Source organism: Callithrix jacchus, chromosome 10, assembly GCF_049354715.1.
Source record: "Callithrix jacchus isolate 240 chromosome 10, calJac240_pri, whole genome shotgun sequence".
In the NCBI taxonomy this organism is placed as follows: Eukaryota; Metazoa; Chordata; class Mammalia; order Primates; family Cebidae; genus Callithrix; species Callithrix jacchus.
In genome coordinates this window covers 73,648,788-73,676,647 of record NC_133511.1, presented here as the reverse complement: position 1 = coordinate 73,676,647, position 27,860 = coordinate 73,648,788, and the positions used below count along the sequence as shown (strand labels likewise).

Genomic DNA, 27,860 nt, shown 5'->3' with positions numbered 1-27,860 from the left:
ATGAAGAAATAAAGAAAAAAATAATGAATTAATGGATGGCTGAATGAAGCTTTTCTTCCTGCTTGAACCGCTGACTCTGCTGACTTTGAATCCTGGCCACTGATCAGCTGAATGCTTCTGTCTGATTCAAGTGATTGAATGTTTAGGTCAGATCCTGCTACAACAGAGATAGCCTTTTACAACAAACTTGTACTTAGCGCATCCACATCGCTACCTTGACACTTTTATAAGCCAGATTAGCAACTAGAATCTCAGCCTAGTCTACTAAAAGGTTTGAATTCACACTTTACTAAATAATTTCTTCTAAATGCATTTGAATGGTTGGAGAGCTAAAAGATCTAGAAGTCAAATGTTAGTAACAGTAGTAACAGTATTAAATTGTCCACTACATTCTGGGTCCTGTTCTCACTGATTTACAAGTATAGTATTAACCTAATTATTTCTTGGAATAACTCATTAAAGTTTAAAAAAAAATCCTTGTATTACAAAGGTTGTAACTGAGGCACATAAGGTAAAGCAAAAGATCAATGGCACAAATAGTCTCATAATACTTTGGCTTTTTTTTTAAGGCACATACTTCCTGTGGAGTAAAGGGCACTTTGAGACACTTCACCATGAATTTTTATTTGTCTCTAGCACATTCCTTTCGAGCAAACCCTTTCTGTTCACAGTAAGTATAGAGACTTCTACATCTGGATATGACAGGCTGATTTTTATTACACCAACTTTGTGGCACGAAATACATAAGAAACTGGATATTTTTACATGTTTGAAGGCATAGATTTCTGATTTCTTTGAAGCTGAAGTAGCCCCATTTCTTCCAGGCCCTTCCTCTTCTTACTAAAAAATCCCTAGACGTAGCACAAAAACAAGTATAAGAAGACTTTCAAGGGTAGAATAAAAAGGGTTAACTGCCTAGGGACTATTGAACTTGAAAAACAATATAGCAGCGAATTTTGGGGGTTTCCTTATTGCTTCATATATCCTGGACAGGATCCGTTAGAAACTTCTAACTCAGACAGACACAGACAAAAACAAAAAACAACTGTAAGAAAAACCTATTCTCTCCTGGTCAAAGAACTGGGAAAAGGGTGGCCTGGAGAGAAAAGAAAACATTTTGGTATTACCTACCTGACTCCAGACAAAAACCAATGGAAAAATCATGTTTTCCCCCTTCCCTGTGTTTCAGTGGGGCCAATCAGGGAGCCTATATTCCAAATGAACTGGGATCCGCTTGCCCTGCATAGTAAGGCCAAACAGCCACACCAGGTTTGCAGCAGGAGAGGGCATTTATTTGCAGAGTGACAAGCAAGGAGGATCAAGCAGCCCTTGCTTATGTCCTGACATTTACAATGGCTTGCAAGTAAGGATTTTTAAAGATGGGGAGGCAGAGTTTATAGGCAAAGTCATAAATTGGAATATGGAGGCAATACATTGGTTTGACCTAAAAAGGTGGTAGACTTTGAAATGGGGGTGGGGAACAGATCGTAGGTGGACTCAAAAATTTTCTGATTTGCAGTTGGTCCAGGAGGCAAAGCTTTGTTTAAAACTTTGGGATTAGCAGAAAGGAATATTAGTTCTGGCCTGGGAGTGTGACCTCTACCATGCCCCTCAGGAGGAAATTTAGAACAAAGCATGGCTGTGGACAGACTTCAGTCCTCGTTTACCCTTTGTCTGAGGTCTGTGTGCCAGCAGATGAAAATTTTCATTTGGTGGGGGTCCAGGCTTCTGAAAAACAACCCAGGGACCTATGTTGTTAAGATGCTTTGGAGTCTACAGGAGAACCAACATCCCGTGATTCCAACTTCCTTGGCTATTGTGTTACACCACTACTACTTTCTTGCATATCAAGTTGCTCATTTACTTCTCAGAATTAGCTAGGCATCTGAAATTTCCCTTGAAGAAACTCATTTTTTTTTCTGTTATTTCTATGTTTGAGGGGACCCACAGGTCCCTAAGAGAAGTTCCTGTTCCATCTCAAGCTGATCTTCATCTTGTCCTCCCTCTGATTCTGGTTAGCAGGGTCCAGTGGAGAAATGAGCTTCCCCTGTCACCTGACAGCAACAAGACTTAATGAGATGGTGTGAGGTAGGGCTAGCTGGTATTCTTCACCCTGCATCATGACTCTCCTGCGCCAATGAGACTGGTATCCCGGTGAGAAGCTAAGCTTCCAACCCTCCCTGCAACAAAGCGGTGTGAACCAGCTATCGACCTCACCTTTCCTTAGGGGCAGTGAGTCTCAACAGGGAGCAGAACCTTAAAGGTAAGGAGGCATATAAATCAGTGCCCTTCACTGGGATGAAGTCAGCAGAGCAGTGGGGAGCTGAACTTTCACCTCACCCATCTGGAAGAAAGTAGTATGAGTCAGCTCTCCACTTTTGGCAGACTGGAACATACCTGGAAGTTTCAACTACACCTCAGCAAGAATGACTAGTGAAAAAAACTGAGCATGATTCAGAGATTCAGAGTTTTATAATATGATATTCAGAATGTCCATGACATGGTCAAATATCAATTTTTGTTCCAAGAAAAACACAACTTGAATGAGAAAAGGTAATACATGCTAACACTAAGATGAAGCCGATATTGAAATTTTCTAAAAAAAGATTTAAAGCAGCCATAAAAAATGATTCAAGAAGCAATCATTAATTTTCTTGAAAGAAATAAAAACAGATAATTTCAGTAAATAAATAGAAGTTACAAGGAAGAACCAAATGGAAACTATAAAACTGCAAAATATACTCATAGAAATATTAAAAAACAACAACAAACTTGCCAGATGAGTTCGGTAGCAGAGTGGAGACACAGAGGACAAAATCAGTGACCTTAAATAAAAATCAATAGAATTTACCTGGTCTGAACAATAAACAAAATAGATGAGAACAATAAAATAGAACAGAACTGCATGAACCTATGAGACAATAAAAGAGAGCTAACATTTATATCTTGAGAATCTCAGAAGGAAAGGGGTATTCAACAAGTAATCAAAGAAGTAATGATTGAACATTCCAAATTGGTGAAAGATATATAGAGCTGCTACAGATTGAGGAAGGATCAGCAAATCTCAAATAGGATAAACCCAAGGAAATCCACAACAAGACACATCCAAATTAAGCTTTTGAAAATTAAAGACAGAAAAATCTTGAAAGCAGCCAGAGAGAAAGTACATATTACTTAGAAAAGAACAGCATTTTGCAAGACAATGAGTTTCTCATCCAAAACTATGAATCCAGAAAGCGGAGCAACATTTTTTTGTTCTTATTATGACTTAAAAAATTGTATATGTTTCAGTTATACAACATGTTTTGATACCATGAACATAATAATATAACAAGCAAATTATCACATGCATCATCTTACATAATTACCTTTCTTTTTTCTTGATTGGAGCACCTAAAACCTACTTTCTTGGTAGAACGATGGTTACCAGAAGCTGGGAAGAGTGGTGAAGGTAGGCAGAAGTGGAGATGTTTAATGGGTATAAAAATATAGTTAAATAGAATGAATAGGATCTAGTATTTGACAGCACAGCAGGGTGATGATAGTCAATAGTAATTTACTGTACATTTAAAAATAAAACATGAAGTAGAACTAGAATCTGTAGCACAAAGAAAGGATGAATGCTTGATGTGATGAATACCCCACTTATCCTGATATTGTTATTACATGTTATAAGCCTGTATCAAAATATCTAATGTACTCAATAAATATAAACACCTACTATGTGTCCATACAAGTGAAAAATAAAGAAGAAACAAAAAAAATCTACTCCCTTAAAAATTTTGTGTATACAATACAATATTATTAACTGTAGTCTTCATCATCTTCTTTTTTTTTTTATTGAGACAGAGTCTGGCTCTGTCACCCAGGCTGAAGTGCAGTCGCATGATCTCGGCTCACTGCAACCTCCACTTCTCAGGTTCAAGCGATTCTCCTGCCTCAGCCTTCCAGGTAGCTGGGACTACAGTGCGTGCCACCAGGCCTGGCTAATATTTTTTGTATTTTTAGTAGAGATGGGGTTTCACTGTGTTAGCCAGGATGGTCTCGATCTCCTGACCTCGTGATCTGTCCACAGTGGCATCCCAAAATGCTGGCCTTGCAGGCATGAGCCACAGCACCCGGCCAACTATAGTCTTCTTATTGTACATTAAATTTCTCAACTTATCCTAAATAACTGCAACATTTTAGCCTTTGAGCATAGTCTGACATTACCCACTACACCCTCCTCCTGGTACCCACCAGTCTGCTCTCTGTTTCTATGTATTTGATATTTTAAAAAGATTTCATATATATAAGTGAGATCATGAAATACTTTTATTTTTGTGTTTGGCTTATTTTACTCAGGACCATCCATGTTGTGACAAATGGCAGGATCTCCTTCTTTTACAGGGCTGAATAATATTCTATTGTGTGCATGTGTGTATGTGTGTGTCTGCATGTATTTTATATATATATGTATTCAGCCATATATATGTGTATATATGTATGTATGTAATATATATTACATGTAATATAATGTAATAATGTATGTAATATATGTATGTAATATATATATGTATTCAGCCATATACATATATAATACATATAATACATATATATATATATATGGCTGAATACACACACATAGCATTTTCTTTATCCATTTATGGTGACTCAGATGTCTCCATGAGGCACTGATTTCATTTCCTTTGAGTACATACCCAGCAAAGGGATTTCTGGATCATATGTAGTTCTATTTTTAATTCTTTGAGGAAGTTTTGTACTGTTTCCACAATGTCTACACCAGTTTAGAGTTCTACCAACAGTGCACAAGGGTTCCTTTGTCTCCACACCCTCACAAACACTTGTTATCTCATGTCTTTTTTATTATAGTCGTCCTATGGGTATGAGGTGATATCTCACTGTGGTTTTAATTTGCATTTCCTTGATGATTAGCAATACCAATAAGCATGTTTTTATATATACATATTGGTCATTTGTCTTCTTTTGAGAAATGTTTATTAAGATCTTTTGCCCAATTTTTAATCTGGTTATTTGAGGGTTTTTCTTTTTTTTGCTATTGAGTTGTTGTAAGTTCTTTACACATTTTGGATATTAATCTCTGATCAAATATATGGTTTACAAATATTTTCCACCAAACCATAAGTTGCCTTTTCATTTTGTTGATTGTATCCTTTGCTGTGCAGAATGTGCAGAATATTTTTAGTTTGCTGTAACTTATTTTTGCTTTTCTCACCTGAGCTTTTGCTGTCAAATTAAAAAAATAATTGCCAAGGTCAATGTCAAGCACATTTCCTCCTATATTTTCTTCTAGGAGTTTTATGGTTTTAGGTGTCATGTTTTGGTCTTAATCCATTTTAGTTGGTTTTTGAGATTGGTTTTAAATAAATAAATTTTATTGTTTTACATGTGCATATCTAATTTTCCCAAAAGTGCTTAATTATGGAGACTATCCTTTTGCTATTGTGCATTCTCAGTGACCTTGTCTAAAATTAATTGTCCATATATGCATGGGTTTATTTCTGTGTCTTTCTGTTGGCCTCTGGGGATATATTTTTTATTTTAAAAATTGGTTTTAGTTGCAGTAAAATACATATAACAAAAATTTCCATCTTAACCATTTTAAGTGTAAAGTTCAGTGATATTAAGAACATTCACATTTTCTTTATCCAGTCTATAATTGATGGGCATTTGGGTTGATTCCAAGTCTTTGCTATTGTGAATAGTGCTGCAATAAGCATACATGTGCATATGGCTTTAAAGTAGAATGATTAATAATCCTTTGGGTATATACCCAGTAATGGGGTTGCTGGGAAAAATGGTATTTTTAGTTCTAGACCCTTGAGGAATCACCACCTTGTCTTCCACAATGGTTGAACTAATTTACACTCCCACCAACAGTGTAAAAGAATTCTTATTTCTCCACATCCTCTTCAGCATATGTTGTTTCCTGACTTTTTAGTGATCACCATTCTAAATGGTGTGAGATCGTATCTCCTTGTGGTTTTGATTTGCATTTCTCCAATGACCAGGATGATGAGTTTTTTTTCATGTTTGTTGGCTGCATAAATGTCTTCTTTTGAAAAGTGTCTGTTCATATCCTTCACCCACTTTTTGATGGGGTTGTTTTTTTCTTGTATATCCAGAACATACAAAAACTTAAACACATTTATCTACACAATTTTAATGGTATTTATTTTATATCTTTTGCCAGAGACATGTCTATTAATTAAATAATTGTGTTATTTAAAATTCAACTTTATGTGAGATTTCCACTTCAGATTTCCAAAAGCACCTAATGGAGTGTCTTATAGCTAACACCACAAAATACTTAGGAAATGAACATTTGTTGAATGAATGAAGCTAAGTTTAGTGTTTTCTATTTGCTCTTTAATATTCTTTAACCTAAAATAGCAAAGTAAGCTTAGAACCAATATTTACCTGTGAGACAATTTATTATGTTATACTCCCAATAATTATCAAATGAAAGAGCACCAACACATAGATAATATGAAAAAACTGATCATTTGAGAATTAAAGGAACCTTTAAAGATTAGCTGTGTTTGTGTGAGTCAAACTGCTCAATATTCACCTGAGAATGTGATAATGATCTCTGGTGCTTTTGAATTCACATTTGAATCTCTAGAATCTTCAGAGATTTATCCTCAAAAGCAAACAATAATATAATATGGCTCTATATAATAACAAGGACTTTGAATTTATAACTGAGAGGAATGCATTCTTATTTCAAGAGGTAAGACTGACTTTTATGAGTAAATTTGATATGCTGATTTTCATTTACCATTTGAGAACACTTTAAAATTATATGTGTACTCACAAGTCATAGCTGAGAAATACAGTGGAGGTAATCTTGCAATCAGTTAGCAAACAACATCAACTGAACTACATTTCACAGTCAATTCAGTGTGAATTAATAGACATAATTTAATTTACCAGGATTATTTATCTTTTCAAAAGAGAAAGAAGCTCATGTGATCTTTTAACATGATCTAAAGTTGATACTCAGCTATAATATTAATAAATTTACTAGCTATGAGATACTTTGGAAACACACTATTAGTAAATATCATGTGGAGATACCTACTTTGCTTATTGGTCTAAATGCTCTAGCATCACAGACAACCAGCCACTTTGGACAAGCAGTTAAAGATTACAAACCAGAAAACTTGAAGATGAAGGTCAAGCTGGCCACTAACTTGGTGAACCTAGGTAAACTGTTTGAGTTTTTAAACTTAGACTTTATACAACTGTATATCATTTCCAAAATAGTATTATTTCTTTCAATAGTACTCCAATTAGAATACAGTTACATTATGAAATAATTTAATCTGTTTCAAAATGTACTTTCATGATGTTTTGAATATTACTCAAATAATGTTTTGCATAGTGCTAACATGAATACTTCAAACCAGGTGACATAATAAAGTTTCAACTTGAAATAACAAAAATACTTAATTTTTAGTCCAAACTTTATTTGAATGATATATCTGTTCATAATAACCTCCATCTATATTTTAATGCAAATGAAACCATCAAATTTATAACTGATTTAATGTGCTGGTCTCATCACAGATTGATTTTGGCAGCAGCTACTTTGTCTCATGGACTCCCTGGAGGATGGGAATCACACTGCTGTGACGGAGTTCATCTTACTGGGCTTAACAGATGATCCAATTCTCCGAGTCATCCTCTTCATGATCATCCTATGCATCTATCTGGTGACCATATCTGGGAATCTCAGCACAATGATTCTTATCAGAATCTCTTCTCAGCTCCATCATCCTATGTACTTTTTTCTGAGTCACTTGGCTTTTGCTGACATGGGCTATTCATCTTCTGTCACACCCAACATGCTTGTAAACTTCCTGGTGGAGAGAAATACAATCTCTTACCTTGGATGTGCCATCCAGCTTAGTTCAACAGTTTTTTTTGGGACAGTCGAATGCATCCTTCTGGCTGCCATGGCCTATGACCGCTTTGTGGCAATTTGCTTTATTCAACCAAAATGTCTACACAAGTCTGTGTTCAGTTATTCCCAGTGGTTTACATAGCTGGTTTTCTCAATGCTGTTTTCTATACTAGTACCTTCTTTTCTTTATGTTTCTGTGGACCAAACAGAGTCAATCATTTTTTCTGTGATTTCATTCCTTTACTTGAACTCTCCTGTTCTGACATCAGTTTCCCCACAATTGTTTCCTCATTTTCTGTTGGCTTCATTGTTATTGTCACGGTGTGTGTCATAGCCGTCTCCTACATCTACATCCTCATCACCATCCTGAAGATGCGCTCCACAGACGGGCGCCACAAGGCCTTCTCCACCTGCACCTCCCACCTCACTGCAGTCACTCTGTTCTTTGGGACCATTACCTTCATTTATGTGATGCCCAAGTCCAGCTACTCAACTGACCAGAACAAGGTGGTGTCTGTGTTCTACACGGTGGTGATTCCCATGTTGAACCCCCTGATCTACAGCCTCAGGAACAAGGAGATTAAGGGGGCTCTGGAGAGAGAGCTTGGTAGAAAAATATTATCTTGGTGATGACTATTATTTTTGTAGCATTTAATATAATAATATCCTATAGATATAATAATAAAAGGAAATTGAGTGCCTGTCTTTGAAATTTATGTTTATATATAATTAGCTAGTACAGAGCTTTTTAGTAGGTGCAGGTAATGGATTTTCAGACACCAAGTAGTAAATCAGAGGTCCATATTTAGTTACCTTTAAAAAGTTAAATTTATAATTAACAAAAACAAAATGTTTCATATGACTGGAACACTTATGCTGAAAATTTTTAAAAATGATATTTACAATTATTTTTCAAAAGTAGTTATTTGCTATAAGTTCAGGTTAAATACCAGGATAGATATTACCGCAAGGGTATTTTTTAGATGTGATTAACACTTAAATCATCAGACTTGGACTGAAGCACATGACCCTCTGTAATATGAATAGACCTTTTCTAATCAGTTGAAGACCTTAAGAGAAAAGATTGAGGATCTTTCGAAGAAAGAAATTCTGCCTCCCGACTGCCTTTGGACTGAAGATTGCAATATCAGCTCTTGCTGGAATTTCCAATCTGCTTGCCTCCTCTGTGTATCGAGGATTTGCTAGCTACCAAAATAATCACATGAGGGTAATTCTTAATCTCTCTCTCTCTCTCTCTCTCTCTCTCTCTCTCTCTCTCTCTCTCTCTCTCTCTCACACACACACACACACACACACACACACTTATGCACACAGACACACACACTCACACATGCATGCATACATCCTATTAAATCTGTTTCTCTGGTGAACCTTGACTAATAAGCCCTAGCCAGCTTTCCACTTTGTTTCTCACTCTCTTCCAATCCTCAATACACTAACCATGGCCATAAATGTAAATAGATTAGTTCAGATCCTAAATATGGCCTGATTTTTTTCATCTCTCACCACATTTCCTCTCTGCCATAAGCACGGAAACTAAAAACTAATTATTTGGTCTTTCAAATCCTTAAACATGTGTATTTTCTTTGATGTCTTCAGACCCTCCTATGTGCAATACCTCTAAATAAAACACATTTTCCCCCTCACCTGGATAATGCCTACTTATGCTATACATACCAACCTAAATATTGTTTCCTCTCATGTAGGAAGCCTTCTTGAGGTTCCAGGCCAAATCAGGTATGATATTTTTCCTCCTTCCCCATGTATCTGATTTTCACAAGGTTCCTGGAAAAAGAAAAAGAAAACCCCTCCAGGGCTATGTATATCTGTGAGACAGTAAAAATAGAGCTAGCATTCATATTGTGGATGTTCCAGAAGGACAGGAGGATTAAAGAGGGACTGAGCAAGTATTCAGAGAAATTACAGCAAAAAACTTCCTAAATTTTGTGAAAGACATATATAGCACAGATTCAAGAAGTTGAGAAACCTCAAATAGGATACACCCAAGGAAATCCATGCTAATTAAACTTTTGAAAATTAAAAACAGAAAAACCTTTAAAGAAGTAGAAAGAATTCATTCTTATAGAGAAAAATCATTTAGAAAACACAGTAAGTTTCTTATCTGATACCATAAAAAAATGGTAGTGGAATATTTTTTTTTCATTTTTATTGTATATATTTCAGATGTACAACATAATGTTGTACAACTTGGTATACAAGTACATAATGAAATGATAACTATATTTAAGTAGACTAACATGTCTATTACCTCATTTAGTTACATGCATCCGTGTGTGTGTGTGTGTGTGTGTGGTAGAAGTGACTAAAATCTACTCTCCGCATATTTTTAGTATACAATACCCTAACTATAGTCCACATGCTGTGTATGCCTAGACTAATTCATCCTACTTAACTGCAACCTTGTACCTTTTGACCGAGATCTCCTATTCTCCCCACACTTTGCTTCACTCTACTCTCTTTTTCTCTCTACTGAACATTTTTCCCCCATATAAGTGAGATTGTGCAGTATTTTTCTCTGTCTTCTTTATTTCACTTAGCATAGCATCATCCAGATTCATCCATGTTGTTGTAAGGGATCTCCTTGTTTTCTTTAAAAGCCGAGTTATAGTTCACTGTGTGAATGTAGCACAGTTTATCTATTTACCCATTGATGGACACTTAGGTTATTTCTGTATCGTGGCTACTTTGAATAATATTGAATGAACATGGGAGAGCAGATATCTCTTTGACATCCTAATTTCATTTATTATGTGAATATACCTAGAAGAAAAATTGCTGGGTTATATGGTAGTTCTATTTTAAAGTTTTGGAGGAAACTCCACATTGTATTCATTATGGCTGTATTAATCTATCTTCCAGCAACAGTGTACAATGGTTCCCTTTTCTTCACACCCTAACCAACACTTGTTACTACGTGACTTTTTGGTGGTAGCCATACTTTCAGGTGTAAAAAGAAATCTTGTGTTTTGATTTGCATTTTGCTGAGGATTAGTATTGAGTATCTTTTCAACTACATGTTTCAAATACATATTGGCCATTTGTCTGTTTTCTTTTTAAAAATATCTATTCAGACTTTTGCCTATTTTTAAACCCAGTTATGTGTGCCTTTTTTTGCCATTAAGTTGTGTGAATTCCTTATGTATTTTAAATCTTAATGCCTTATAATATACGTGTTTTGCAAATAGTTTCCTGCCAATTCTGTCTTTTTATTTTGTATCCATTGCTATGCAGAAGATTTTTAGTTTGAGGTAATTTTACTTTCTTATTTTTGCTTTTGTTGCCTGTGCTTTTGGCATCATATCCAAAACTCATTGAGAAGGCCAACATCAAGGAGATTTTCCCTATGCTTTTCTCTAGGAGTTTTATAGTTTCAGGTCTTTTGTTTAGATCTTTAATCCATTTTGAGTTGATTTTTGTGTATGGTGTAAGTAAGCATCCAGTTTCATTCTTTTGTATGTGAATATGGAGTTTTTCCAAACCCATTTATTAAAGAGACTATCCTTTCTCCATTGTGTATTTTTGGTGCCCTTGTGGAAAATTAATTGCTGTATATATGTTGATGTATTTCTTGTCTTTCTATTTTGTTCCATTGATCTGTGTGTCTGTTTTTGTGCCAGTACCATACTGTTTTGATTACTTTAGCTTTGTGATATAATTTGAAATCAGTAAAAGTGATGTTTCTAGCTTTGTCTTCTTTGCTTAATATTGCTTGAACTATCTGGACTTTTATGAGGTTCCATAATACAGCACAATGGTGTGTGTTTGACTGTTTATCCAATATGCCAATCTGTGTTTTTAAGTTGGGGTGTTTAGCCCATTTACATTTAAGGTTAATATTATTATGTGTGAATTTGAAACTGTCATTATGATGCTATCTTGTTATTTTGCACACTAGTTGATGCAGTTTCTTCACAGTGTCATTGGTCTTTATGTTTTGGAGTGTTTTTGCAGTGGCTGATATTGGTTTTTCCTTTCCATATTTAGTACTTCCTCAGGAGCTCTTAAAAGGCAAGTCTGGTGGTGACAAAATTCCTCAGCATTTGCTTGTCTGGAACGGATTTTATTTCTCATTTGCTTATAAAGATTAGTTTGGTAGAGACGATCCAAGATGACCAAATAGGAACAGCTCTGGAGTGCAGTTCTCAGTGAGAATGCAGAGGCTGAGTGATCACCACATTTCCAAACAAATTTTTACTGCCCACAAACCAGGAGATTCCCAGGAGGAAAAGTGCCATGAGTCTCCAGCACAGCTATTGCAGCTGGTGCAGTGGATCTCCACACAAAAACTCACACTAATCTGGGTGCTGTTTCAATTGGCCCCTGGAACACCTGGGAGACAGAGTCACCCATTCAACAGAAAAAGAGGGGGCTGAAACAGGGAGCCAGGTGGTTTGCCTCAGTGGGTCCCACCCTCACAAAGACCAGCAATCTGAAATGCTTTGGATTGAGAGTTTCACAGTAAGCACAGCTGGACCATAGATGGTCCAGCTCTGTGGGGGAAGGGTGTCTACCATTACCGAGGCAGTCCGTCATTACTGAGGCAGCCCACAATTACTGAGGCAGTCCGCCATTACCAAGGGAATCTGCCATTACAAAGGCAGTATGCCATTACAGAGACATTCCACCATTACTGAGGCAGACCCCCATTACTGCGGCAGTTCTAACTATACCACGATAAACAAAACCACAAGAAAGTTCACACAGCAGATGGGCAGAGCCCACGGCAGCTCAGCAATGCCTCTGCTGGCAGGCTGTGACTAGGTTACCTCCTTGCTGGACAGGGAATCTCTGAAAAAAGGCAGCAGCACATCAGGAACTTATAAATAAAGCCCCACCTTCCTGGGACAGAGCATCTGGGAAAAAAAAGGCAGTTATGAGTTCCACTGCAGCAGACTTAAACATATGCAGCCAACTAACATATGAAAAAATGCTCATCATTCCTGGTCATTAGTGAAATGCAAATCAAAACCACACTGAGATATCATCTCATGCCAGTTAGAATGGCAATCATTAAAAAATCTGGAGATAGCAGATGCTGGAGAGGATGTGGAGAAATAGGAACACTTTTACACTGTTGGTGGGAGTGTAAATTAGTTCAACCATTGTGGAAGACAATGTGGCAATTCCTCAAGGACCTAGAAATAGAAATTTCATTTGACCCAGCAATCCCATTACTGGGTATATATCCAAAGGATTATAAATTTTTCTATTATAAAGACACATGCACACATATGTTCATTGTGGCACTGTTTACAATAGCAAAGACATGGAATCAACCCAAATGCCCAGGGATGATAGACTGGATAGGGAAAATGTGACACATATACACCATGGAATACTATGCAGCCATAAAAAACAATGAGTTCATGTCCTTTGTAGGGACATGGATGAACCTGGAAACCATCATTCTCAGCAAACTGACACAAGAATAGAGAATTAAACACTGCATGTTCTCACTCATAGGTGGGTGTTGAACAATGAGAACACATGGACATAGGGAGGGGAGCATCACACACTGGAGTCTATTGGCGGGGACTAGGGGAGGGACAGTGGGGGGCAGGGAGTTGGGGAGGGATAATATGTGGAGAAATGCCAGATATAGGCAATAGGGATTGAGGCAGCAAACCACATTGCCATGTATGTACCTATGCAACAATCCTGCATGTTCTTCACATGTACCCCAGAACTTAAAGGGCAATGAAAAAAATATATATATAAATGTAAAAAAAAGATTAGTTTGGCTGGATAAGAAATTCTGTATTGAAATTTCTTTTCTTTAAGAACGTTGAATATTGGCCCTCACTCTCTTCTGGCTTGTAGGGTTTCTGATGAGAGGTCTGCTGTTAGTCTGACCTGGCCTTTCTCTCTAATTGTGCTTAACATTTTTCTTCATTTTGAACTTGGATAATCTCATGATTATGTGTCTTGGGGTTGATTTTCTCACAGAGTATCTTAGTGGTATTCTCCATATTTCCTGAATTTGAATGTTGGCCTGACTTGCTAGGTTGGAGAAATTCTCCTGGATAATATTGTGAAGTATATTTTCCAACTGTGTTCCATTTGCCCTGTCTTTTTCAGGTACTCCAATCAATTGTATGTTCAGTCTTTTCATATAGTCCCATATTTCTTGGAGGTTTTGTTTGTTCCTTTTCATTCTTTTTTCTCTAATCTTTTCTGCATGCCTTATTTCAGTAAGATGGTCTTAAACTCTGATATTCTTTTTTCTGCTTAGTCCATTCAGCTATTGACGTTTGTGTATGATTCACAAAGTTCTCATCCTGTGTTTTTCAGCTCTGTCACATCATTTATGTTCCACTTTAAACTGGTTATTCCAGTTAGCAGCTCCCGTAACCTCTTATCAAGGTTCTTAGCTTCTTGGCATTGGGTTAGAACATGCTCTGTCAGCTCTGCAGAGTTTGCTATTCCCACCTTATAAAGCCTACTTCTGTCAATTCATCTATCTCATCCTCCGTCCAGTTCTTCACCCTTGCTGGAGAAGCATTTTAATCATTTGGAGGAGAAGAGGTACTTTGGCCTTTTGGGTTTTCAGCATTGTTTTGTTGATTCGTTCTCACCTTCTTTTTTTTTTTTTTTTGAGACGGAGTTTCGCTCTTGTAACCCAGGCTGGAGTGCAATAGCGTGATCTTGGCTCACCACAACCTCCGCCTCCTGGGTTCAGGCAATTCTCCTGCCTCAGCCTCCCGAGTAGCTGGGATTACAGGCACGTGCCACCATGCCCAGCTAATTTTTTGTATTTTTAGTAGAGATGGGGTTTCACCATGTTGACCAAGATGGTCTCGAGCTCTTGACCTTGTGATCCACCCGCCTCGGCCTCTCAAAGTGCTGGGATTACAGGCTTGAGCCACCGTGCCCAGCCCATTCTCACCTTCTTGAATTTGTCTAGTCTGTGGGCCCTTGGATGGAGTTTTTGTGGGGATGTTTTGTTGTTGTTGTTGATGCCCTCGTTGTTGTTTTCTGTTTGTTTGTTTTTCTTGCAATGGTCAGGCTCCCCTTCTATAAGGATGCTGCAGTTTTCAGGGGGTTCACTTCAGGCTCTATTCATCTGGTTCACTCCTGCATCTGGAGATGTCACTTGAGAAGGCTGGAGAACAGCAAAGATGGGTGTTTGCTTCTTCCTCTTAGATCTCTGACCTTGAGGGGCACCGACCTGATGCCAGCAGGAATGCTCCTGTATAGGGTGTCTAACAACCCCTGTTGGAGGGTCTCACCCAGTTGGGTGGTACAGAGAGCAGGACACATTTAACAAAGCACTTTGACTGTACCTTGGTGGAGGGGATGTGCTTTTCTTGGGGGAAACCCACTCATGTGGGCTGCCTGGATTCCTCAGAACTAGCAGGAGAAAAGACTAAATCTGCTAGTCTGTGGAGACTGCACTCCCTCTTCCTAGGGGCTCAGGCCCAGGAAGATCAGAATTCTGTCCCGGAGACCCTGGCTAGAGTTGTTTGAGTTCCTGCAGGGAGGCCCCATCCATAAGGAGGGATGGGTCAGAGTCAGGCCTGAAGAGGCACTCTGTGCACTGTCTGTCACAGCCAGTATGTTGGGCTGTGGGGGATACCGCCTGACACAAAGCTATCCAGCCTCTGCAGCTCCAGCTGTGGAAAAGCACAGCCTGGGGCTGTAGAGATGGCTGCTGTATATTAGGCAGCTATCAGTCCCAATGTTGGCTGCTACCCCTCCCAAAAGGAGCTCAAATAGCTTAGACAGCAAGCAACCACAGCTGTGGTGCTGGTCGCCCCTCCCCGCTGGAGTTCACCAGGGTTAAGCAGATTCTAGCTTAGTCGCTATTGAAAATCCACATGGCTCCATGGTTGGGACCCTAGGCCCCAGTGGTATGGGATCACGAGTGAGATCTTCCAATTCATGGGTTGCACAGTTCCATGGAAAAAGCACGTTTTCTGAGGTTGGGTAGCACGCTCATTCATGATCTTCGTTGGCTGAGGGGTTGGGTCTCCCCTGCCCCATGTGGCTCTCAGGTGGGCTGCCGCACCACACTGCCCTTCCTTCTACTCCATGGGATGCCAACCACCTAGTCAGTTCTGATGACAGAACCTGGATTATCTTAGTTGCTGGTGCAGGACTCCCATACTATTATGGTTCTTTTTGATGGGAGCCTCTGATCTCCCCTGCTTCTAGTTGGTCATCTTGGCCCTGCCCCCTCTAAATAGTGTCCTTTCATTTTAACTTGAAGAATACTCTTTAGGATGTTTGATGAGGCAAGTCTAGTTGTCTCACCAAATGTCCTAAAGAGAATTCTTTAGGACGATTCTTTAAAACGATTTAGGCGATTAACTTCCTAAACTTTTGTTTATATAAGAGAGTCTCTATCTCACTCTTATTTTTGAAGGACAGCTTTGCTAGGTAAATATTCTTGGTTGCAGTACTTTTTCTTTTATTACTTTGAATGTAATAACCCACTGTCTCTTGTCTAACAAGATTTCTGTGAATAAATCTGTTTAGAGACTAATGGAGTTTTTCTTATACACGAAAAGCCCCCTTTCTTGTTCTATTTTCAACATTCTTTCTGTGTATTTGATTTTTGATGCTTTGATTATAATATGTCTTAATGAATTTTTCTTGAAGTTGAATATATCTGGGGACTTTTGAGCTTCATGTATCTAGATGTCCATATCTCTCCTCAGATTTAGGAAGTTTCCAGCCATTACTTCTTTTGACAAGCTTTCTGCCCTCTACTCTTACCTTCTTTTAATTAGACTACCATAATGTCAATGTGAGTTTTCTTGATAGTGCCCCATAAATCCCATAGGTTTTCTTCATTTTTTTTTCTTATCTGACTGGATTTCAAGTAAACTATTTTTTTTTTTGAACTCACAAAAGCACTTTTTATTTGAGGCAAATAGAAGTCTTGCTGAAAGGATTACAGTTCCAAGCAGTCAAAACTCAGCTGTTAGTGGCACCATTTTGACTTGGCAGATTTTGCTTCTCTTTGGTCAGAAAGGGTATTCAGGTTGTACTTTCCCCAGTGGGGCAAAGAGAAGGGCAAAGCAAACTGGAAGAGACTTCTACTCTATGGGCAGGCCTCGTGAGATCCAACATCAAGCCAGACACGCTCTCGCTGGCCACTCTATAAGCTGCTGTCCCACTGCTGAATGACACAGGCTATACTACATTTTCAAGGAAAAAAATGAGGCAGGAAACACAGGTATAGGTCACTCAGGGATGAGCAGGCATCCACAGCTTCAAAACTCTTCATGGAAGGGGTAATCCTTGTGGGAGACAGCGCTCACCAAGGCACAGACCCTCCAGTTCCTGTTGTAGCCGAGTAAGGTGGTCATATCCTCGCTGCTCAGTTCAAAGTCAAAGACCTTAAAGTTCTCAGCAATGCGTTCTGGTGTCACAGACTTGGGGATCACCACCAAGTTCCTCTGCATGGGGAACTGGATCAGCACCTGAGCTGTGGTTTTATTGTGCTTGTCTGTGATTGCCTTGATCCTGGGATCCTCCAGGAGGGAAGGGTCCTCGGGCTTGGCCCAGGGCCTGTCGGGAGAGCCTAGGGGGCTGTAGGTGGTCACCACGATGCCTTTGGACTGGCAGTACTGGATTAACTTCTCCTGAGTGAGGTATGGGTGGCACTCAATCTGGTTAACTGCAGGCTTATACTTTAAGCCAGGTTTGTTTAAGATCCTCTCCACCTGGAGATGGTTGAAGTTGGAGATGCCAATAGCTTTCACCAGCCCTTCATCCACCAGTTCTTCCATGGCCGCCCACGTGTCCAGAATGTTGGTGTCACTGGGAATCACGTTGCCTGACTCATCCAATGGGAAAAATTCCTTCCCAGGCTTAAAGCCAGTTGGACAGTGAATAAGGTAGAGGTCCAGGTAGTCCAGCTTCAGGTCGCTGAGCGTCTTCAGGCAGGCTCCTTTCACCAGGCCCTTCTCATGGTATGTGCACCACAGCTTGCTGATGATGAACAGCTCCTCACGCTTCACCACCTGCTCCTTGAGCTTCTCCTGAATGGCTACCCCCACCTCATTCTCATTGTGGTACACATGGGCACAGTCTATGTGGCGGTACCCAACGTCGATGGCCACCTTCACAGCCTCGGTCACTTAGCCTGGAGGGGACTTACAGGTGCCCAGACCGAGGATGGGCATCTTGGCGCCGTTGTAGAGCATGAGGTGGCCCGCCATTGCTGCTGCGCTCCCCAGACCCCCACCCAGAACCGTCAAGTAAACTATTTTTTAAGTTGGCTGATTATTACTTGTGCTGAAGTCTGCTATTGAAGCTCTCTATTGCTTTTGTGTTCTTTGCCATTATATTCTTTAGCTCTAACATTTCTGTTTTGTAAAATTGTTTTCTATCTGTTTAATAAACTTCTAATTGTTTTTTGTGTCATTTTCCTGGCTTGGTTACATTATTTATCTGTATTATTTTATGTCTCACTGAGTTACTTTGGAGCAATTATTTTGAATTTCTTTTTAGGTAGTTTGTGGCTCTCCATTTCTTTGAGTCTGATTACTGGAAGTTTATTGTATTCCTTTGATAATGTCATGTTTCCAAGATTTTTCATGATCCTTATGGCCTTGTATAGGTTTCAGCACATTTAAGAGACAGTCTTGTCTTTCAGGTTTTATTGATTGCTTTTGGTAAGGAAATACTTTTAAATATGTGAGTGAGGTATTCCAGAGCATGCTGTGGCAATGGCTCTAGTTGCATAGGGTGCCAAGTGCAGAAGCACGTCATGGTCTTGGTCTGCAGGTATATGGTGTCTCATTAACTCAAACAGCTAGGGTCCATAGAATTGATGATTGGTGACAAGTGCTGGTGGAATCTATGGTAGGTGTTGTTCCTGGGGATGGCTACAAGCACATTTGTCGCTACAGAGATTAGCTGCAGGCTTATGCACAATGGCATGGGCTGGAGCAAAAGGTTGGAGTTAGGATGACTTCAACACTCAAACTCAGCAACTGATAAGACTAGTAGGCATAGTCATCAAGGACACAGAAGAACTCATAAACATCATCAATCAACAAAGTCTAATTGGCATGAATACAACTCTCCTCCCAATAAAAACAGAATATTTGTGAGATCCAGATAAAGCAGCACTGAGAAGAAAATTGACAGCACTAAATGATACATTACTAAAAAGGAAAGGACTGAAATCAGTAATCAAAGTTCCTATCTCAAGAAGTTTGAGAAAGAACAATTATTCACCAAAAGCAAAAATAAAGAAGGAAAGACTGAAGAAAACTGCATATATTAATGAAATGCTATTCCAATGCAAATTGGAAAGATTAAATTGGAAAATAAAAATAAAACTATTCTTATTTTCAGATAAAATAATTATCTATGTAGAAACTCTCAATAAATTTAAAAGAATCTATTGATGAAGAGATGAGTTCACCAAAAGTGAGGATACAAAATAAACACACAACAATTAACTATATTTCTGTATAATAACAAACAATGAACATTTAAGAATTAAAATTTAAAATGTATTGAATTTACAATTGCTCCAAAGAAAATAAAATTATTTGGAACAAATCAAACAAAGCATGTAGAACTAAAAGAAATTCACAGGAAAGTATTTTAGACAGATGGAAATTTATGCCATGTAAAATCATAAAAATGCAGGAAATGATAAAGAAAATGAACATATGAGTAAATATAACTGGATATTGACAGCACAACACAATAAATATAAATAGTGTCTAAAATATATTTTTCATTAAAATGCATAGAAGAATAACAAAACAGACAAAGGAAAGGGAAGTTAATGAACCTAGAATTTTAAAATGTTATATATTTACTAATTTATTATCTCCAATTCTATTCTTTCTCTGTGTAGGTTAATATTTCCTTTTTATGTTATTTGTTTGTTGCCTGCTTCCTGAAGGATATCTTTTCACTTATTGGAATGTTGGTCTACTGGTGATTAATTTTTTAAGCTTCTGTTTCTCTGGAAAGTTTTCATGTTCATGTTGCATACACTTTAAAGATATTAGGTTGGTGCAAAAATAATCACAGTTTTTGCCATTACTTTTAATGACAAAATGCAATTACTTTTTCACTAACCTAATATACTTTTGCAGAAGGCTTTAAGAGTGGATCCTAGTTCACTCACTGAGAATGGACCCTAGTTGCACCCTGTGCAACTAAAGCCATTGCCACAGCATGCTCCAGAATACCTCCCTCATGCAGACCGAAGTTGGTCTGAAGGTGGAGAAAGCTGGCAAACCTAAATAGGTTTACCATGCACTGGGACTTGTTTCTGGCCCCAATACCTCTGGGGGAATGGTTGAGTTGAACTGGCAAGGAGAAACCCACTCTTGCCACAGGCCTCTGGAATATGGGCAGCAGGAGACCTCATGACCAATATGGACACTTGAGTTGGCAAGGAGAGGTGCTCATAGAAGTGGTAAGGGTAGCCAGCTGATGTGGAACTCAGAGGGCTTGGGTGTGCTGGGCGCCCACATCATAACTCCTGCACTGGTGGACCATGCCTGATCAGTAGCAAGCTTCAGCTGGGCAGCCCCCACAGCCACTCACCAGCCTACCCACTCCCTCCCCACATTGTAGCTTCCCCTGGGCGACAGCAATTTCTCATATTGCTTTGCTGGTGTGTGTGTGTATAGGTGGGGTTTCCCTTCCTTGCCCTGCCAGTGTGTTTCCCAAATGACTACCATTGCACTTGGAACCTTGGCAGCCACAGCCAGCAAGGCCTGCCCCCACTAGTACCTTGCCCTTTCATTAACACTGCTTTGGAACTGAAACTAGGCAGAGAGAACAGCAGACCTTTCCCTCCCTGAGTGACTACCCCTGCCTGTGGCACACAGAAAGCACACATAGACCTGCTAGTGTCCCACACCTGTGTCAACACCACTACCAGCAGTCATCAGCATGGACTCCCATTCCCCAGAGCTGCATTGCTTCTGCCACTGTGATGAATGCCCCCACAAAGGCAGAGACCCCAGCAACCCCCTAGCACACTGTCATAACCAATAGGCATGCACTCTGCCATGCTGCTGTTGCTGGCATATGCAAATGAGAAAGGATCCTGATGTCAATGCACTAAGAAACAATTTGACTAATTCCACCCATTGGAGTGTAGTGACCAGTGGTCTGGGAGCACCTTGCACCCTCCCCTCACTAGTGAAGTGGATTCCTAAGATTAAGGAGCCAGAGAACAAAGCCAGGGCCCAATACACGTCCCCTGGAGTTAAAGCATGCAGTCAAAGATTTAGGAGCTGATCCATACCCACCTAAAATCTTCCAGAAACAAAGCCACTTGGCTGAATCCACCTTATAACACAATCAAACCCTCAAGGTCATCAAATAGAATAAAAGAAAAAAACCCATCTGAAGGTCAGCAATTTCAAGGATTGAAGAAACATTATCCCACAAAGATGAGAAAAAATCCAATACAAAAACTCCGACAACTCAGAAAGCCAGAGTGCCTTCTTTCCTCCAAATGACCAAGCCTCCTTTACAGCAAGGGATATGAACTGGGCTGAGATAGCTGAAATGACAGAGATAGAATACAGAATATGGATAGGAATGAAGATCATTGAGATGCAGGAGTACATTGAAACTCAATCCAAGCAAGCTAAGACTCACAATAAAATGAAGCAGGAGCTGGTGGACAAAATAGCCAGTATAGAAAAGAATATAACCAACCCGATAGAGCTAAAAAACACAATATAAGAATCTTTATGATGTAATAACAGTATTAATAGCAGAAATAGAACAAATAGACGAAATAACTCAGATCTTGAAGACTGGCTTTCTGAAATAAGATGGTCAGACAAGAATAGAGAAAGAAGAATGAAAAGAAATGAATAAAACCTCTGAGAAATATGGGATTACATAAAGAGACCAAATCTGTGACTCAGTGATGTCCCTGAAAGAGATGGGGAGGGTTTAAGCAACTTGGAAAACATATTTTAGGATGTTGTCCATGACAACTTCCCCAACGTATCTAGAGAGGCCAATGTTGCAATCCAGGAAATGCAGAGAACCCCAGTAAGATACTTAACAGAAAGATCATCCCCAGGACACATAATCATTAGATTTTCCACAGTTGAAAGAAAAAATGTTAAATGCAGCTAGAGTGAAAGGTCAGATCATCAACAAAAGGAAGCCCATCAGACTAACAGCAGAACTCTCAGCAGAAACCCCACAAGATGGAAGAAACTGGGGGCCTATATTCCACATTCTTAAAGAAAAAAATTCCAACCCAGGATTTAATATCTGGCCAAAGTAAGCTTCAAAAGTGAAGGAGAAATAAGATCCTTTTCAGACAAGCAAATGCTGAGGGAACTAATTACCCTTAAACCTGCCTTACAAGAGCTCCTGAAGGAAGTGCTAAATATGGAATGGACTGTTACCAGCCACTACAAAAACACACTTAAGTACAAAGACCAGTGACACTATAAAGCAACCACACAAACAAGTTTGCATAATAACAGCTAACATACTGGTGGCAGGATCAAATTCACACATAACAGTATTAACTTTAAATGTAAATTGGCTAAATTCCCCAGTTAAAAGGCACAGAGTGGCAAAAAGGATAAAAAACCACGATCCCTTGGTATGCTATCTTCAAGAGATCAATCTCACATGACACCCGTAGACTCAAAACAAAGGGATAGAGAAAAATCTACCAAGGAAATAAAAAACAGAAAAAAGCAGGGGTTACAATCCTAATTTCAGACAAAATAAACTTTAAACCATCAAGGATCAGAAGAGACAAAGAAGGGCATTACATAATGGTAAAGGTTCAATTTAAAAAGAAGATTTAACTATTTTAAATATATATGCACCCAACACAGGATTGGTCAAATTCACAAAGGAAGTTCTTAGAAACTTTCAAACAGACTTGGATTCCATACAATAATAGCGAGTCTTTACCACCTCACTGACAGTATTAAACAAATCATCAAGGAAGAAAATTAACAAAGATAATAAGGACCTGAACTCAGCACTGGATCAAATGGTCCTGAGAAACATCTATAGAACCCTCCACCCCCAAAATAACATAATATACATTCTTCTCATTATCACATGGTACATACTCTAAAACTAATCACACAATCTGATATAAAACACTACTTAGTAAATGCAAAACCACTGAAATGATAACAACTACTCTCTTGAACCACAGCCCAAGAAAAATAGATTTCAAGACTAAGAAAAATCACTCAAAACTATGCAAGTACATGGAAATTGAATAACCTGCTCCTGAATGACTTTTGGGCAAATAATGAAATTAAGGCAGAAATCAAGAAGTTCTTTGAAAGTAATGAGAACAAAGATAAAACATAACAGAATCTCTTGGACACAGCTAACACAGTGTCAAGAGGGATATTCATAGCATTAACTGCCCGCATCAAAAAGCTAGAAATATCTCAAGTTAACAACCTAATATCACAACTAAAACAACTAGAGAACCAAGAGAAATTCAACCTGAAAGCTAGCAGAAGACAAAAAATAAAATCAGAGCTGAACTGAAGGAGGTTGAGGTACCAAAAAAAAAAAAAAAAAAAAAAATTAAAAAGATCAACTAATCCAGGAGCTGTTTTATTTTTTTCAAAAAATTATCTAAAATAAATAGACTACTAGCTAGATTAATAAAGAAGAAAAGAGAGAAGATTCAAATAAATACAATCAGAAATTATAAAGGGGATATTTCACTGACCCCACAGAAATACAAACAGCCATTAGAGAATATTACAAACACTTCTATGCATATAAACTAGAAAATCTAGAAGAAATGGATAAATTCTTGAACACATACACCCACCCAAGACTGATCCAGGAAGAAATAGAATCCCTGAACCTATCAATAAAGAGTTCTGAAATTGAGGAAGTAATAAATAGCTTACCAACCAAAAAAAGCCCAGGAAAAGATAGATGCATAGCCAGATTCTACCAGATGTACAAAGAAAAGCTGATACCATTCCTTTTGAAGCTATTCCAAAATATTGTACTACATTTTGAGTAACAGGGTATTGTGCTTTGTTTCTATTTGCAAAATTTTCTCCCCACTATCTGACATCCTTAGCTAAGGAGATTATTTTGTGTACAGCGATGATATTAATGCCCTGGAGTCATTGCTTCTGGTCTCCAATGCAAGCCAAGTTTCCATTCCAATAGTTTTCTTTGTCTAAATGTGTGCACAAATATTCCATCATGATTCTTGGGAGTATACCTGTTGTTAGTATCATTTATTTATGGTTCCTTTTCTGACTAACCCTTTACATGCAAAATTAGTTGTCCTTTTCTTTATATTTCCAAAGCAGTTCCTACATGCCTTCATTGTACTACTGATCATACTATGTGATAAATCCCATGTAGGTTGAAGTTTATTTTGTTTCAGTTTTGGAGAGGGAGGACTCAACTTAGATTGGTTGAAGGATTGACTAAAATCAATGACTAAAAGAATGATGAACTTTCTCTTAACATGCCTTATGGAGCACTGACCACTGCCAATGTCCAAAAAGACCAATGATTGAATTTAGCAATCACTGAAGGAGAACTGAATAGGCTGCAGATACACTGACATAACACAGCTCTGGGGATTAGGAACCTACTCCTTCTTACAGGCATACCTCAGAAATAAATGGGTTTTGCTCCAGACAGTAGCAATAAAGTGAATATCACAATAAAACAAGTCACATGAATTTGGGGGCTTTCCAGTGCATATAAAAGTTGTGTTTGCACTATACTACATTATTTTAAGTGTGAGCCCTTTGTGATTTTTTTTTCTGTTGGAGGGTCTTGCCTATGGCTGCTGACTGATCAAGGTGGTTGTTGGTGAAGGCTGGGGTGGCTGTGACACTTTAAAAATAAGAAAGTTTGCCACATCGATCAGTTCCTCCTTTCATGAAAGATTTCTTTGTAGCATGTGATGCTATTTGATAGTGTCTTACCCACAATAGAACTTTCAAAATTGGAATGAATCCTCTTAAGCCCTGCCACTGCTTTATCAGTAATATTCTAAATCTTTTGTTGTCCTGTCAACAATGTTCACGGCATCTTCACCAGGAGTGGATTCTATCTCAAGAAACCACTTCCTTTGCTCATCCAAAAGGAGCAAGTCCTCATCCAAACCCAGGTTTCTTTGTTTCAAAGATCACACCTAGTGTTTTTCAAACTATCTAAATGAAGATAAACTATCTCAATCAAGCTTCCAGGGAATCACATGTGTTTAGAATTATAATAAAACTAGAATTACTAAAATATTTAATAAGAAAAACAAAAACATGCGAGTACAAGCCCAGTTTTTATTATTAGAGTCTACACACTTAAAATTACTCTCAGATTTCTCATGTGATTTCAGCAATTCAGTCACATCTTGAAGATTCACTCTTTTTTAATTTTAAATTAACCAAGTATTTATTACAAACAGCTGTGAAGAACAGCAGTAGTTTTAAAAAGGGGGAGGAGGGCAATGAAGGTCTTTATTTTTGTATGTTGTCTTTTGATGCTCGAGAAGCAATATTTTTTCAGCACAAGTACCCATGATCTTAAAAGGTAAACTTAAAAGAAAAATTCAAATAAATGAATGTTTCAGAAGGAATGTGTAAAACACAACTATTACCAGAAAAACAAGTTTATTTTAGTTAACTTTTAAAGAAAATAATTGCTTATTCACTCATTCACATGCTTGATATGCAGAATAAGCATTTCAAATGAAACCAAATTCCACTTCTAATTCTAGTTCTCTTGCTATTTCCACCACACCTTCAGTTACCTCTTCCACTCAAGTCTTGAATCCCTCAAAGTCATTCATGAGGGTTGGAATCAACTTTTTCCAAATTCCTGTTAATGTTGGTATTTTGACCTCATCCCTGAATAACACATGTTTTTAATGGCATCTGGAATTGTGAATCCTTTCCATAAGGTTTTCAATTTACTTTGCCTAGATTCATCAGAGGAATCACTTCCTATGGCAGCTGTAGCCTTACAAAAATGTATTTTTGAAATAAGACTTGAAAGTCAAAATTAGCCCTTGATTCATGGTCTGCAGAATGAATGTTGTGCTAGTAGGCATGAAAATAACATTAATCTCCTCTTTAATCCCCTTCTGAGCTCTTGGGTTACTAGGTACATTGTCCATAAATAGTAATATTTTAAAAGGATTTTTTTCTGAGCAGTAGATTTCAACAGTGATCTTAAAATATTCCATAAACCATGCTGTAAACAGATGTGCTGTCATTCAGGCTTTGTGTTCTACTTATAGAGCACAGGAAAAGAAAAGTAGATTTCGAATAATTATTCAGGGCCATAGGATTTCCAAACTGGTAAATGTGCATTGGCTTCAACTTAAACTCACGGGCTGCATTAGCCCCTAACAAGAGAGTCAGCATGGTCTTTGAAGGCAGGCACTGACTTCTCTCTAGGTATCAAAGTGCTAAATGACATCTTCCAATATAAATCTGCTTTATCTCCATTAACACCTGTTGTTTGGTGTAGCCACCTTCACCAATAATCTTAATGAGATCTTCTGGATAAATTTCTGCAGCTTCTACTCATCAGCACTTGGCTGTTTTACATTACACTTAACTTATATCTTGGCTTTTTAATAGACAGTGTCTCACTATGTTACCCATGCTGATCTTTAAATCCTAGGCTCAAGTGCTTTTTTCACCTCAACCTCCCAAGTAGCCAGGACTATGCCACTGTGTCTGGCTTCCACATTGCATTTTTACATTATGAAGTCCAACCTCATGAACCAACCTCTGCTAGCTTCAAACTTTTCTTCTGCAGCTTCCTCATCTCTTTTAGCCTTCACAGAATTGAAGAGAGTTAGGGCCTTGCTCATTAGGCTTTGGCTTAAGGGAATGTTGTGGCTGGTTTGATCTTCTATTCAGACCACTAAAAGTTTCTCCATATCAGCAGTAAGGCTATTCTGCTTTCTTAGCATGCAGGTGTAAACTGCACTTTAAATTTTCTTCCAAGAACTTTTCCTTTAGACGTACAAATTGGCTAACTGGTACAAGAGGCCTAGCTTTTGGACTATCTCAGCTTTTATTGTTCCTTCCTCACTAAGTTTAATTATTTCTAGCTTTTGATTTAAAGTGAGAAAGGTGTAATCTTCCTTTCACTTGAACAATTAGATGCCATTTCAGGCTTACTAATTTCAATATCATTGTGTCTCAGGGAATAGATAGCCCTGAGGAGAGGAAAAGAGACATGGAAATGGCTGATCAGTGGAGCAGTCAGAACCCACACAACATTTATCAGTTAAGTTTGCCATCTTATATGGCCATGGTTTGTGGTACCCTTGAACAATAGTAACATCAAAGATCACTGATCAAGGATTACAACAACAGATAGAACAATAATGAAAAAGTTTGAAATATTGTGAGAATTGCCAAGATATCATAGAGAAACGCAAAGTGATCACGTTTTTGTAAAAATGGTGGTGATAGCTGTGTTTGACACAAGGCTACTATAACCTTCAATTTGTAATAAATGTGATATCTGTGGCGGGCCATGCAATGAAGTACAATAAAATGAGGGATTCCTGTATTCTGGTGTTGCAATCTTACTGCTTCTTGATAATTTAAATACTTTTGAATAGGACTAATGAAGTGAGGAGGTCGAATACGGCAGAAAAATATTTTGGTGGTTTTAAAATGAAGAACATATTTTCACCAGGAGTCAGACAGCCCTAGAAGGGGCCGAGGTAAATGTATGGTGCAATAAGCAAAGGAGTTTGGCTTTGAGCAGAACTCGGGGTGGACAGCGGTGGTTGTGCATAACAAAATAAATTTCTGTGAGATGCCTTTGCTCACCGGAGCTTGTCAAAAGAACAGCAGGAACGATGGATCCTAGTGCCAGCCCTTGAGGAATATGAAAGAAGGTGAGGTATTTGGAGTGTGAGTTGAGTCAAGTATCTAAT

At 38.3% G+C, this 27,860-nt stretch overlaps 1 protein-coding gene, 1 long non-coding RNA gene and 1 pseudogene across 3 annotated transcripts in view; 1 reads left to right on the top strand and 2 right to left on the bottom strand.

The window, feature by feature from the left end:
- The first annotated feature begins 7,622 nt into the window (after positions 1 to 7,622).
- LOC100404283 (olfactory receptor 5P76-like) lies at positions 7,623 to 8,945 on the top strand. Its single transcript, XM_002763676.7, is given in 2 exon segments — positions 7,623 to 8,010; positions 8,013 to 8,945. Coding segments are annotated over 2 exon segments (936 nt in total). The 3' UTR covers positions 8,561 to 8,945.
- The window catches only part of LOC118145810 (uncharacterized), a 165,278-nt gene continuing 145,412 nt past the window's right edge, over positions 7,995 to 27,860 (bottom strand). Inside the window, exons 7-8 of the long non-coding RNA XR_013523287.1 lie at positions 9,633 to 9,736; positions 7,995 to 8,124 (exon numbers count right to left, since the gene is read on the bottom strand). This is a non-coding gene — a long non-coding RNA (uncharacterized LOC118145810). The remainder of the gene's footprint in view (positions 8,125 to 9,632; positions 9,737 to 27,860) is intronic.
- LOC100403200 (aldo-keto reductase family 1 member B1 pseudogene) lies at positions 16,805 to 18,179 on the bottom strand (annotated as a pseudogene). The gene has a single exon (XR_616889.5). The product of XR_616889.5 is annotated as an aldo-keto reductase family 1 member B1 pseudogene (transcript).